We start from the raw sequence: 15,435 nt of genomic DNA, 5'->3' as shown, positions 1-15,435 counted from the left end.
TGAGGTTGAACTGTGTCCCGAGCGTCACCGCTTTCACTCCTGTGCTCTAATGTGTATCGTATGTTGCTGATGGAGTGGGTCCGCTGATCCCCGAGATTGGACTGATAAGGCCTTAGCCTTCGTCCCCACAGTCAGTCACCTGCTCTGATAAGGGCCGAAGCACCAGGCAAGACGGGCGGAACCTAACACTGCTGATAGCATCTCCTCAGCAAATCCCAGGACACGGGAATGTGTGGAAGACACAGGAGGACAACATGGTATAGAACACAAAATATCCACTCGGCGAGAGAAAGAAAACAAGACCGAAGAGAGAGGCTGGAACGGACGCACATACAGTACACCACAAGCTGCTCTCCTCTTTTCTCTCTCTCTCTCTCTCTCTCTCTCGCTCTCTCTCTCTCTCTCTCTCTCTCTCTCGTTCTCACAACGAGACGCACACAAAAATGTGTTCATGCATACCAGCCCCCAACCTGCATCCACCATCTGGCCTTCCCAAGGCTCAGATGTCTCTGGGGTAAGGTGAGCAGTGAGGGGGACTTTGTGTGTGCGTATGCGTTATGTGCATGTGTATGTGTGTGTGTGTGTGTGTGTGTGTGTGTGTGTGTGTGTGTGTGTGTGTGTGTGTGTGTGTGTGTGCATGAGAGAGAGAGAAAAAGAGAGATTGAGAATTCAGCAATCCTACCGTCCAACAGAAAATACGCACTACAGTGTACTGCAATATGTGGAAAAGAACCTGCACAGACCACAGATTATTGCCACGTTGTCTCATTGATTGCATGCAAGCACAACACTTTCACATTAAAAGGCAGTGCAACACATTTACAGCACTGCAGGTACACAAGCTGCAGGAAGGGGTTTTCACTAGGGGTCGTCATAGCTGAGTAGGCCGCGTAAGCACACCTTAACACCGACTAGTCTTTTTCACTGTGGACAAAATAAAGCCTCCATTATGGGATGAAGCCATGTCTGCCGCCCCTGCCTGCTATAATGGCTTTAGCACTCTACTGACGACACAGGTACCCAAACGTACAATACACACACTGCGGTAAAAGGAAAAAAGTGGAAATTGAATTCTACTTCAGGTTGTCCCAGATCAGCAGTAGTGCCCGTGGCCAAAATACACTTGTACACTCATGTGAGCGCTCACACACATAATCCTTCATGTCTTTTCAGTACTACCACCTCGACCCGTGGGCCTGTGTTGCGCTTACATTTCCATTCTTCTCTTTTCTAACCATTTGAAATAAGAGAGCAGGGGAAAAGGAGCAATCTCGCACACACATCCATTAGAGACTCAACAGGACTCTTTTCACAGACTGCCTCCTCTGCACAGCTGGTGAGCTCACATGCACGCACAACTCATAGAGCAGTGAAGAACTCATAACTCAACACTGAATTAGTCTCACAAAGTCAGTCTATATCACTACATGCTGAGATTAAGTCTGTGTAGCGACTGGGAATCGTTTCAGACCAGATCCATGTTGGACCATTCTGAGCACCTGCAGTGTGTTTAGATGACGATGTGACTTGCCCCTCAGAAAAAGAACAAAACATTTGAACTTGGTGTGGAATATATCAAATGAAGCACAATTTTTAAACTGCTGTCTTTTTAAGACCGATTTTTGTGGATATTTTAGATGCAATGTGAAATTTCCAAACAGCCAATGTGCTTTTCTAGTTCAAAAAGGCTAAGCGATGACCAATTACAGCTCAGCGAGTGGTCCATTTGTCTAAACAGGTGCATGAAGGGTTCATGGTAATGTCTGAAGTGAAGCAGAGGGCTGACAATCATCTACAGCGCATCCCATACTTGTCCCCCATGAGCATGCCCAGTGAGCCTCGCCAAACTGCAATACGCAGCAAGGTGGACTGGCAAAGCTGTGTGTTATCTTTGCAATGCTACAACTTTATTCAAAATTAGTTTACAACTCCAGCTTCCAGCTGCCCTGCTAGGAAAAAAAAAACTCACCAACAGAATACCAATAATGTGATACTTTATGAACCCAGGGGTCTGATTCTGACCTCTCCCACAGTGGGGTCAGAGCACTGGGTCAGCTATGAGACAGTGCCTCTGGAGATGAGTCAGTGTGTTGCTCAAGGACACTTCAGCAGGGCAACCAGTCTCTTACTCAGATGGAGGCTGGAACTTGCTCTTCAACACTAAGTCCTCTAACCTTTCAAATCAATATTCCACTCTCACGCTAACACTCCTTATTAATGTATACCAACGACGTGTGGTTCTGACCTCCATGACTATTATCGGATACTGAAGCAATCATTAATATTGTTTATTCAGGAAGCTTAAATATTCTACATTGCATCCCCTCGGCCCCTGAGGATGAGGCATTACTTTAGTATAGCACAGGTACTTAACACAACATCCTAAAAGGACTGGTTACAGCACATTAGTAGTGATCTCTTATCATACTGAATGTTGCTCCTGCATGGCACACTGAAGTGTCAGACAGCTGAGACAGCCCAGGGATCGTTTTCTTCCACGGCCTTGTTCAAATTGCAAGCCACTCATTTGTAAAACACAAAAACTCTATTTTTTCTTTTTATCTGCCTCCCTCCCTCCATCGGCCTCTCATCTTTTATTTTATCTGCCTCCCTCCCAGGTCTATCTTCCAACCGCCATTTCACCCCCCCCCCCCCCCCCCCTTCTCTCCGTTCCTCTAACCTCCACCACCCAGTTCCAGGCAGTTAAATGCGCAGGCTTATCTAGGTCTAATTGGTTTAAGGGCAAAAAGAAATAAGCAATGGCTCTGTAAGTAGGGGAGAATTACTGCTGCTGTTGGCAAGAACCATCCGCACACCACGAAGAGAGAGAGAGGGAGTAGACGAGGAGTGCGGAGAGACAAGAGAGGAATGGGGGAGATTAGTGACGAGAATTGTGGAAGACAGAGCAGGATGAAGAAATGAATGGGGAAAGGGAGGTGTAGAAATAAGTAGGCAGAGGGAAGATGATGGGGGAAAATGTAGAGAAGACAAATGAGGGAGAAGCAGAGAGCTGCACATGCTTCTTTTTCTAATGGGATGCAAATCCCCATCTTCCCTCTCCTCCTCTCCATTAGCCCTTTGCTTTCGGTCTGACTGCCCCTCCAATAACTTGTCGGCGAATGCACTTTTGTTTGCAGATATCATGACTTCATGTGTGAGGGATTTTGTGCCAGCATGTGTGTGTGTGTCTGTGTGTGTGTGTGTGTGTGTGTGTGTGTGTGTGTGTGTGTGTGTGTGTGTGTGTGTGTGTGTGTGTGCGCGCGCACTGGGTAGCTGTGCCTAGAGTTTAAATCCAACAACTTTGAAGTACTATAATCAACTTTACACTCAAACTGTTTTGGTCGATCATCGCACAAACGCGCACCTTTACACTGTTACACTCGCCACCGCGTATTTAAGCTTCAATTCTCCATCTCATTTTTCCGTACTGCTAAACTGCCTCCATTCATCCCCCGAGTTCGTCAGGTCATCAATTATGTGTGGGGTGTTTACTGTGAGTGTAAGCATGTGTAAGGAGGTCAAATAATTTGTTTACTTCATGGCAAGTATGTGTCCATATGGTCATGGCTGCCCCTTACTATAAAGTAACAAACACACACACACACACACACACACACACACACACACACACAGATCTCTGACACTATGTGATTATCGGCTGATTTGGGCTCCTAATCAGATTAAGGGTGACTGGAGAGGCATGGATAATGTGGTCAATGGCTCCACTCTCTTTCTCTTTCTCTCACACACACACACACACACACACACACACACACACACACACACACACACACACAACAAAAGCAACAGATTGGAGTTCAGATCGGTGCAGATTTTAACCAGCCCATGGGACACCCTCCTTTCAATTAGCGACCCAAACAAGGAAATCACTTTAATCCTTGTTACCGAGGTAACTCATGGGCCATCTCTCTGCCCATCTGTTTCTTTCTGATCCCATCTTTAAGAGGAGAAATCTCACACCCCTTTCCTCGCAGGGACACATCTTTCCTCCCTCCCGTCCTCCGCTCGTCTCCCCGGATTGACATTTCTGTCTTCATTTCACACAGGGTAAACATTTGAACCTCAAAATATCCATCCTCACAAAAGGTAGCAATTTAGGCCTGGGCTGGGTATCCATATGGCTGTGTGGATATGTGACGAGCACAAACAAGAAAGCCACCGCCGAATTACAGAGCACAGCTGAGACTGAGAGCAGCGGCGGAGCAGGGTTGTAAATGATTAAAGAGGAAAGCTGCATGTGAAAACTCGTTTTATGTGTGCTTCTGATTTACTTATTTATGCCACAGGGAGGGGGTACATACAGCCGTGGGAAGCTGCTGTGTTCCTCTGTATGTTTTATTGGAGAGTATGAGCTACTGTACAATAAAATGAGAAAAGAAACTATATATCCATGATGCTGCCGGGATATCCATCCATCAGCCAATGTCTGAGGCTACAGCCAGTGTTTCGGTCCCCAGGGTCCCACAGCGGAAATGAAAAACATGTTTAACTGAGGGGATATTAGCCTACTAGTGGCATTGCCGCTTGTCCAGATAGAGCGTGCACAAGAAAGAAATGAGGAAATAGGAGGAGATGCACAAACACAAGAAGTGAGAGAAAGGGAATGGAGATGGATGGAGAGGAAAAAAAGCATACAGGGACAGTCTGAGAAAAGGGGTTGAGGCAGCTGAGTGTTTGTTGTTGTTCTTTGTGTTTGTTATTTGATAGAGTGGTTGATTTCCAAAGATAATAAAAGAGAATTGTAGGGCTTAATTACATCCAGGTTACAGGGAGACTTCTAAATCAGTGCAATCCACAATCTAAGAGAGTTTGTCTCAGCAGTTTAAAATGCCACTGAACGATGCTCAGGGGATTCTGGTAATAGTGTTTCATCAGGAACATTGGAGGTTTGACAGGCTCATAAAATTTAGCCTTCGTTTCCCCACTGTGAAAAAGTAATTGCTCATGGGATAATGTGAATCTAAAATAACAATATTTATAGAGGAGACTCCTCCTGTCCTGCACTCCTGATGTATAGAACGAGGAAGACTTCAGAGTGAGAGAAACATATTCTAGCCACTGATAAAGTACCGTATGCGATTAAACACATTTAAAGTCTTGTTCTTCACGTGGACAAGCGACTCCAGTGACGAGCAGCGGAGTGGGAGGACTGGCGCGCCGAAATAAAGGGATTACCACGGCGATCTGCTGCGATCCACGTGTATTGACATCCCTGTATCCCTATGCCAGCGGCGCAGCGCTGCCCAACAGAAGAAAAAAAACGTTGCAAGCATCCCCCCAAAATAACGGCGCGTCTTGGAGAGGAGCATTTTAAACAAGAAGCGCAACAAGCAATAATCCCTTTTTTTTTAATTACCTTCCATCGCGGAGGATGTGGAGACCAGCACGCATAAAAGCGCAAACAAATCCACTGTCATGGCAGAAAAGGTAGTCTCCACGGCCTGTCCCCAAATTACCAAGACGCACGGCGCGCGTCAAAAAAGACTCCCTCAGTTGTCAGAGCGGTACTCCAGCAGATAGCCTGTGTTGTGAGTCACATTTCAAGCCGTAGTAAACAATGTGTGACAATCAGTGCCGGGGAAGAGCGGAGTGTAGGGGCTGAGGGGTGCGAGGAGCAAGGGGGGGGGGGGGGGGGGGGGGGGGAGAGACCCGACATTGCCTGCTCACAGCCCCATTAGAGCGCTGGGGCCAATCAACGGCCCAGAGCTGAAACTCACTAGCCAATCACTGGCCCCACCGCTCCGCCCACCTCGCATTGTCAAAACACAAAACTTTTCCTTGACCTATTTGAAGCGGCGTCCGCTTCACCGAAGGGAAATACCGCCACCACTCGGGTAACTTCCGCTACTGCATAGCAAGCACGCACGGCGCCAAGTCCATTCCTCATGGGAGACGATCTAAACGACTGTGTACTGGTCCAGTGGCCTGTCAGCCTGTGGTTCACGATAATGCTGCTGTTGAACAATTTATCAGGCTCCCATATGGCCTGTTCACTTCCCCTATTGAAAATGTGTGCTGCACATGAATATCATCCTGAACTAAGACATACAAATCAAATGTGTTCCAAATATAATTGGTATTTTACACTATTTGCATTACTAAAAGGGACGGTTTGCCAACTCCCACACCCCACCCTGTTAACACCATACATTTTAGTAAAATGTCTGAAGTAGCCTATTACATGGTCTGCCCCCCCCCCCCCCCCCCCCCTCTCTCCCCTTATGCTCACACAAGTGCAAACATCATTTGCGATGACGATGTTCTTTAATAGAGTTAGTGAATCCAACTGCACATCCTAATGATATTAAAACAGGCATTGCACATCAGCCCTCCCCCCCCCCCCCCCCCCCCTTTTTTTTTGCCTTTTGTGTGCACGTGTGCTTCAACAGATGGTACACACAATGGCCAATTCCCCTCAGGGACACAGAGGGTCGAGGTCTGCCTCAGCAGTAGAAGGGGGCAGTTGCCGCCCTGTGGCCCAGAACCATACACCTGTCTCGGGCTAGATATGCCCCCCCCCCCCCAGTCCCTGGAGCTGAAGAATTGGGATGGGGTTGTTAATCTACAGCCTGAGTAGACCTGGTTTTTACCCGGGGCCACTGAATGGCCTAATACTTCAGTGCTGTCTCTTCTCAGCATACTGGCCCAGATACTTTTTACCTGCTTGGGTTGAACAGTCTGGTTTTCCAAATACTATGTAGCTTATAAAATGAGAACCTCTATCTTATTGCACAGTTAGTGCAATAAGATACAGAAGCAGTTAAACAAGCCACACTTCCCTCATAAGTACCTGCATCTTTTCCCCCCTTCAACAAGCCCGAACTGTATTCTTACTGCATCTATCTTTTGTGCTCCTTTGCGATTCAACTCCTAACCTTTACAATGACAAAAATCAAACACCTTATAAATCAAAAGTGACTCACACTGAATAAATGGTTGTTTCCAACTGTGGCAAAGGCCAGCAGATGAACTGGGGCAGACACAGTGCTTCAGGAGCATCAGGCAGCGGTTGCTAACATGGGAAAGAAGCTGATGAGAGCATTTGTCATTTTTAATGGCATGGTGAGGAGTGGCGCTGTAGTGTGGCACGGCACAGTACAGCACAGCATGGTGCTGGCTGCTATCCAGGCCTACGATAGCCTTATTTTTCATCAGGTCCAGTCGTCATAACCTATGACTCCACGGGTCTTCTCCAAATACAGGAGCAGCACATTGCAATCAGTCCCTGTTTGCTGTCCACACCCTGTGGAGGGGTGGGGTGAGGGGAGGAAGGAAGAGTATGAGGGGAGGTAGGAACAATAGTGCTGCTGCTGTAGCACATCCTCCCTTACAATGCACACATACGGCTACAATACTAAAAACGTGCGTGCAGCCGCTCACCCACACAGCACTCAGATAATGATCCACACAAAGCCACACAAGCACTTGCCTACTTCAGCTCGAGAGCCTCAGCCCAACACCAGCACTGAGCCCAAAAACATTGTAGAGAGCCTCTCATTCTCTCTGTGGCCTGATTTCGTCTGTGTGGTTAAGCCTGCAAGTGCAGCATCCCAGTTCTATTATCTTTTCTCCATTCCTCTGTTCAAGACCAGATTCCAGACAAAAAAAAAAAAAGGGCAACCTCTCCAGGCGGTTCTCTGACTTCTGTTTGATTTTAATGTTTTTCATTCTCTGCATTCTGTGAGTTGACCCTAAAGTTATTGTGCTTTTGACCTGTAAACATCCAACTGGTATCTTCCTCTCCATGACCAATGTGCCATGACCTTTACATTTCTCCTCTCTGTCTCCTGTTTCCTGATTCCTGTTCGGCTGCTGGGAAAAAAAAAAGAAAAAAAGAATCACAATTGTTCTGTTTTTCAGTGGAGTCAGGCAGGAAATACAAAACAACATAAAGAACAGAAAGTACCTGCCGCACACAAAGAAGACCTTTTAGGATGAAAAGATGACATGCATTTTATGGAAACAGCGGTGTTTACTTCACCGCATACTCATTATTTAGATATGTGATATGCGGAGTGCGGGGGGGGGGGGGGGGGGGATATAGTTGCTGACAGGAGGGATTCGCACCAAGGAGAGCTGGGTGATTATAATAGCACAGAATGTGAAAGGTAGAAACGGACACACGGGAAAGAGAGAGGTGTTTCACAGAGACCATGGGAGCTGGAAAATTTTGTCCGTTGATGAATATGAATGCATGAAAATGAAATGCCTAAGTCAATATGGAGACAGTGCAGGGACCCATGTGACAGAGGAGCGCAGTGCTACCCCCACCCCGGGGGGCTGGACTGGTTATTAGGCTGGGCTTCAGCTTCATCCATCTTCAGGAGTCTGGGCGCCGGCCATTGACAATATGAGTGCCGAGCCAGGGCTGAATACAGATGTGCTCTGGACCGGTGTTCCCCAAACAGAGGGTCAGGACTCAGTCGTATTTTCTGGGTCACGGCTCAACAGGGGCGATGGAAGATATGTTGGTGGGGGGGGGGGGGGGGGGGGGGGGGGCGTTAAGGTTGGGCTTGCACAAAATGTTTTCTTAAAAAGGCTGTACAGGCGAAGGCCAGCCTCTTTGCCTGTGCTGTGTTTATACTCCAGTATAACTCCAAGACAATGTTCTTCAGTGAACTAAAAATGTAATATGGCTGTGAAAAATTCAACCAGTCCCATTCAATCAGCCATTTATAAAAAAAAATAAAAAAAAATAAAAAGAAGTTTGAAGGTTAGTGTCTCATATAGGAAATAAAGAGTTTCAAGAGCAGAACAACTCTCTGACAGTAGGTCAGACCGAGAGACAGGGCAGGAGCTAAATACAGCACTCTCATTAATCTGCCAATGATGCCAAGACTGATGGTGCATGTCCCCTGCTATCAGCACACACTTCAGAGACATTCACTGCTCTTCTCTGACACGGAGCGACACACAGAAAAGACACTTCCGTCGACACGGAGACAGGCACTCGACCCTATACGCGAGCAGACATGGAAGTACCTATTTCCAATATTCTGTTAGCACATACAGAACAGGTTTCAGACATGTTTGTATGGGGAAGCGAGATAGAGTGAGAGAATAGGGATTACACTCCAGCTCTCCTCGCAGCATTCTTTGCTTTAAGTATCGCAGTCTGATTAATAAGTCGTTAGCTCACGTTCATCCTATTCAAGATTCAGGCTCTTAAGTTACCATTAATCACAACAACACAATGAGGAGACTCTGCTCGGCATTGAATGAGTAAGAGCATCATTATAGCTTGCCCTTCGTCAAGTGTGCGCGTGCGAGGATATGAGAGAGAGAGAGAGAGAGAGAGAGAGAGAGAGAGAGAGAGCGAGAGAGAGAACGACCGGGAGTTCGGGCCATGTTCCTACTTGTATTTACTCTTTTGCGCGCGTGTGCGTGCATCATCATCATGTGCAAACTCGCATGTGGCGCGGCTGACTCAAACGGAGAGTGATGGATAATAGAGTGGTGCCTCCCCCCTCCTCAGTCACTCTGCTCTGTCAGCTGCCATAGGGTTTTTCTGTTGCAGACGATGTTCTGGCAGCGAGCACCCAATCTATCTCTCTAAAAAGGTGCCACCGGTCCCAAAAAAAATCTGTATGGAAGACACACAAAACATAAAAACCCTGCTAAATCCAACATCATCCAAAACTATGCACTAATTTACTGATTAATTATTCGTTACTTGATGACCATGGTGATTAGGATGTATTCATTTCCTGTGATTAGGGATCTCTAATCACAGAAGAGGTTAATGGGGTTCTCTTGGAGCATTTAAGAAAGCTTCCTATTAACCGTGTGGCCTCAGCCCCATCCTGTGTTCTACACCTTTCAATTTATGCATCAACCTTTTTCCACCCACTTCAGAAGAGGTGCCTTGACAAAAAACATTTGACACATGGTAAATTGTTTTTTGTATCCCTGAGCATGTTATCATGGGCTAGTTGAGCGGAGAGGCTCATAAAGTAGTTTCCTGGCTATAAAAATGGAGACATTTAGGAGGTGGACTTGTTAATGAGGAAAAACAAAACTAGCCTGACAGCTCATCACTTCATGTCAGCTCCCGGTGACAGCCTATCCCACTCATTCCCCGTCTCGTTGTTTGTTTCGCAGGGACATCATCAGAATGCATCCCTCCGTCTCCTCCGACCTGTCTTTTCTTTTTTTCCTTCCCCTGGTCTGGCCTGTGACAGATAGTTCAGTACAATCTATCAACCTCAGCCTGCCTCAGTCAGGGCCATTGCTTTGTTGAGCCACGTATGGACAGAATGCACACACACACACACACAACAGCCCACATCCCCGAGTCCGTCACGCTAAATGGGATAAACATCTGGCGGTGGAGGGGGAGAGAAAAACGGAGGTCAAATCAATCTGCCCTCTGTCTGCCGTACACTGATCCCCTGTCATAGGCTGACCTCTGCAAAACCCAGCAAATGAAACACCATTGCTGCATTTGAATACAAAGAGTGCAGCACTTCAGTTCGTCTTGAACACAGTGGATGAGAGAACTATACTGACAGATGAACTCACCGGTGGACTGAAATGTCTATTCAGGTGATTGTTTTAACTTAACAGCGAATAGTGTAATAATCCTTTAAATACGTTAGTCTTCTCATTATTTTAAAACATTTAACCTTCTGTTAGTTAAGTAATACCATTGTCTTCTTTCTTCAATAAACACTATACCAGGGGTATTCAATGTATATTCACCGAGGTCCATTTCGAGAGAATTTCCTCACGCAAAGGTCCGGAACATCACAATAACGTCTAACTTGCGCAATGATTTAGGACCATATGTATTGAAGTAGCCAAACAGTTGTAATAACGTCTGTATGTAGTCAACAACTGACTGTTAAATTAAATATAGAAAGTGCAATTGAATAATATCTCAACAATATAATATATATATATAGTATATATATATATATTTATATATATATATATATATATATATATATATATATATATTTATATATATATATATATATATATATATATATATATATATTTTATTGTCAGTTTTCAAATTGAACTGGATGAGTTATAATTAATAATCAAATACATGAATTTAAATCACTTAAAATATGGACTGGAGTAAATAATAAAATACATAACAGAAAGCTTTTAAAAATGGTGCATCTTAAAATAAAGTACTTCATTTTAGAAAGATGAACTGAATTGACCTGCAGCTTTAATTTCAGTATGCAATATATTAGCATTTGAATATGAATTTGCAAACGTAGACAGCTTAACATTAAAAGGATAATTTGTTGAGTTACTTGTAACAGCTTAAACTTTTGTTGTGACTTGTTGCATGTATGATTTTAAATACCTGCAATCTGCAAAGCATTAGACACAATTTTCTTTGTAATATACAGTGTTATTTCATTACTGCGTAGAGTTTTGTGAAAACTGTGCCATGGAAAACATGGTGGACTAGCAAATAGTGAATTCATAACAGGAGACATTATCTGCTGTTGAGAACAGAATAGAATGGAATGCTGGATGTGACATTTGTGTTCCATGTCATGAATAAATTAGAATGTTGACGTGTCATCTTAGGTGGTTAACTCAGTATCTTCAAAAACTTCACAAAGGACAGCTGGACAGCTCTGAGGCAGGCCGCGGCAAAACCACTACTCATAACTTCTAGTAAAGTTTTATTTAATTTACTGTGGTCAGGCTTCCTGGGGGGGCTCCCCACCAATCTTAGTTATGCTGGGATGGTCACCCAGGTAGTAGCCCTGGCTTCTCGGAGCCAATGCTGACGGTGAGCGTTTGAACTGTGGGGAAGACTCAGTCGCGCTCTTGAGCCCTGCATGGTGACAGGAGTTGCTGTGTGGGGCAAGCCACAGGCTGCCGTCAGCAGAGTGTAAAGATGGTCGGCCAGTCTTCAATGCTACCTGGGGGCAGGAAGTCTGCCTCAGAGCTCACTTCAGGCTTCCGGTGTGTCCGATGTAGGATGCTGTGGTAAGATACTCGCACCAAACTCCTGTTGTGTAAACCAGTAGCACATCTGACCTGTAACTATGGATTCAGAATAGACTTGAATGACTGCTACCACTCTTCGTAATTTGGCTCAGGATGTTTGGTTATAATTTACTAATTATGTACAATTTTGGGATTTACTCTTACTTCCTACATTAGGACAGTGTTTTTATGCTCTCATTCACTCACTCTTTGTGCTTTCTCTCCACACAGGTTTCCATGGATCGTAGTTTTATCTGGACCCTGGTCCTTCCTCCCACCATGGCCCTGCTGACTCCCCCTGCTAATATTTGTATTATTACTCACATTACTATTTTTATTACCAATACCATTAACGCACATTGCTGACTTAGCTTCTTCACCAGAGTCTCTGTGCTTTCTCGCCTCGCAGGTTTCCGTGGATGCCGGTTATACCTGGACCATGGTCTTGCCTCCTGCCGTGGTTCTGTGATATGCATTGCATGTGTTGTAAGTCTGTTATGTTGTTCATTCTGTACACATGACATCTATTGCACTTCTGTCCATCCTGGGAGAGGGATCCCTCCTCTGTTGCTCTCCCACAGGTCTCTCCCTCTTTTCTCCCTGTTAAAGGTTTTTTTTGGGAGAGTTTTTCCTGTTCCGATGTAAGGGTTCCAGGACAGAGGATATCGTATGTGTGCAGATTGTAAAGCCCTCTGAGGCAAATTTGTGATTTTGAGCTATACAAAAATAAATTGAATTGAATTGAACCTGCCTCTACTGTTTTCAACAACTCCACAGAAGACACCTGGACAGCTCTGAGGCAGATATTTCATTTTATTTGACTGTGGTCAGGCTTCCTGGGGGGCTCTCCACCCATCTTAGTTATGCTGAGATGGTGAACTTCTGTTAACGTGAAAGTCTATACTAACTACTATGGGTGGGAATAACCAAAATGGTTTCGTCAGTCAAGCAGACAGACCGACCAACACTGTAATGAAAACTTGTCATAAATGTTGCATCGTGAACATGAGTCTACAGAGTCCAATCCTGCTGAGTCATGACCACACCAGGAAAAATCTCAGCATCCTTTTGTGGACTGAAAATTATTACCAAAAGATTTCATTTGTATTTGCAATTAGGGACATCACAATATGAAATGTTGATATCATATTTGTGATTATTAACCACAATACTTCTAATAGGCCAATCAACTTAAATATTTTTTATTATCAACTATTTCCTTTTACTTTAAGTTGTCAAAAACACAGGCTGCTTTGAGCTATTGTTAGGAAGTTCCTAATTCTATGCCAAATATTTATTCATGTTGTTGTGAAAACATTTTACAAGATTAGAACACATCGTCCAACACTCATTTTTTACTGAGTGGAGCTTCTAGAAGCCCTTTTTTAAAATGATAATTGATTGATTCATTCATTCATTCATTCAACGAGACTGAATAATTTAATTTAAGATCCATTTGTTTTGTAATTTTGCAAAGCCTTTTCTTATCAATTGCTCTGCCAGTTGTTTGTGATTACCTTTTGTTTTTTAATTCTTTGTTGTGATTTTGTTTTTCATATTTAGTTTTCCAATTTGTGGTTTTATACCACACCACAAGCTAACTCATTTCTAATTAAAAAGGATCCTTTTAGTTTCTGTTACATTTCATGTAAAATGCAAATGTGGTCACACGCAAATACTTTTGTGCATGTGACGCATTCATGCATTCGCGCCCACACACACACACACACACACACACACACACACACACACACACACACACACACGGTTCGGGATGTGAAGGTGGCTGTGACAACAGAAAAGAACAAAAGGATTCATAAAAAAATGCACAAGCCATCAATAAATGTCATAACAGCGGTGCTCAAAGCTTTTTCCTCGGAGGACGCAAAGTGTAAAATGATACTCGGCCGTGGGACAACAATGCACTTGGACATTTGTTATTTAGATAATAACCACATCGACACAGCAGTTATAGTCACGCACACATGCAAACAAATAATAGCACAGTTAACACACTGACCTTCTGATATTAACATTGACCTTTGAAAGCTATCTGTTCTCCCAGCATGCATCATCAGATCAATAAACATTGCTGCCAGGTGATGCTTGAAGCATTATCGGCCTGTTGCAGGCTCAATTACAGGGCACACAGACACACACACACAAACACACACAAAACGTTAACAGAGCGCATGTCAAATCGTAAATGTCAAAACCTTGTTGCACACAGAATGTGTGTTATATTAGTAATTACTACTGTTATACACACTCTTTCACTCAGCATTGACTTGTTGACCATTCCTAATTGTTAATCAGCATTTTGTGTTTTGCGGTTAGAAGCAATGAGCACAAGTGAGAAAGCAATTAACAGATCCAATTCCATCGCTCACTGTGTCACTCTACATTTTGCCGCGTGTGCCTTATTTCTCTCATTTTGCCCTCTCATTCCGAGTCTACACCCCTACCACAAGAATGCAGGTAGCCCAGTCATCTGTTGTCATCTCCTTATCCAATGAGAAGCAGAGCCCATTACCTCACAGTTTCCCAGTCAATGATTTCTCATTTAGACCATACTCCCCAGATCCTCAGCTCATTGAGGGCTTGATAGATGACCTGTCAAATATGCGCGTGTGTGTGTGTGTGTGTGTGTGTGTGTGTGTGTGTGTGAGTGTGTGTGTGTGTGTGAGAGAGTGGAGAGCTTACCCGGGGCACGAGACGGGTGCAATGAGAAAACAGATTTAAAGCACCACTGGGTCAGAGTCCCCCAGCACTCTCATTCCTAAAAAGTTTAAATCTTTCACAGTGACGGCATCTTCTTAAAGTGCTCAATCTTTTTTTTTTTTTGCAAAGAAGAAATTGAATGAATAATACAAAGCTTTGGTAACATTTTTAAAATAATCTACTTCATGGAATGTTTTTTAATGCACACACACAATAAATGACCTAATACACATCGCTCTTGTCCATGTGTTGATGTCAGTGCACCATTCCCACTGTGGGCTTATAGTAGCATGTCAAGCAGAGCAGTCGCACTGGGAAAAAGGGACAAAAATGAATATGCTCTATGTCAGTATTCATACGGGGAAAAAAAGGATTGATTTTGTTCAACCCCAAAGCATTTCACAGAGGGCATGGTAGACCTGCACAATGCTGGAAAAAAATATATAATATTAAACCATGAGACAGTCCGAGGATGTCTTGGCATAACAAAAAGGTGTTCAATATTTTGCTTCCTTTTTGGGAGGTCTAATTGTCAGTGGCATTCCAAAGTCGCACGTTGACTGATGCCTTTCAGCACATTTGTTTATTCATTTCCTGTTAGTACAAAACGGGATATCATATTTCTTGTACACAATAATGGTAATCTATGACAGTATATAGAATAGTGCATACTTAATACATTTATGTACTGTACTATGATATTGTGAGCCTGCTGGAGAAAAAACAAGAAGC

The 15,435-nt window shown here is 44.1% G+C and overlaps 1 protein-coding gene across 2 annotated transcripts in view; it reads right to left on the bottom strand.

Moving 5' to 3' along the window:
* LOC137866143 (ephrin type-B receptor 1-B) overlaps positions 1-5,593 on the bottom strand; it is a 144,741-nt gene extending 139,148 nt beyond the window's left edge. For both annotated transcript variants that reach the window (XM_068701843.1, XM_068701844.1), the window contains exon 1: positions 5,378-5,593. In XM_068701843.1, the coding sequence (XP_068557944.1) occupies positions 5,378-5,438 (61 nt within the window). In that variant the 5' untranslated portion in view covers positions 5,439-5,593. The remainder of the gene's footprint in view (positions 1-5,377) is intronic.
* Between the last annotated feature and the right edge of the window lie 9,842 nt (positions 5,594-15,435).

This window comes from Cebidichthys violaceus, unplaced genomic scaffold (genome assembly GCF_023349555.1).
Source record: "Cebidichthys violaceus isolate CVI_PGR_0920_01 unplaced genomic scaffold, fCebVio1.0.p SCAF_8, whole genome shotgun sequence".
Classification (NCBI taxonomy): Eukaryota; Metazoa; Chordata; class Actinopteri; order Perciformes; family Stichaeidae; genus Cebidichthys; species Cebidichthys violaceus.
This window is presented reverse-complemented; position numbering and strand designations above follow the sequence as displayed.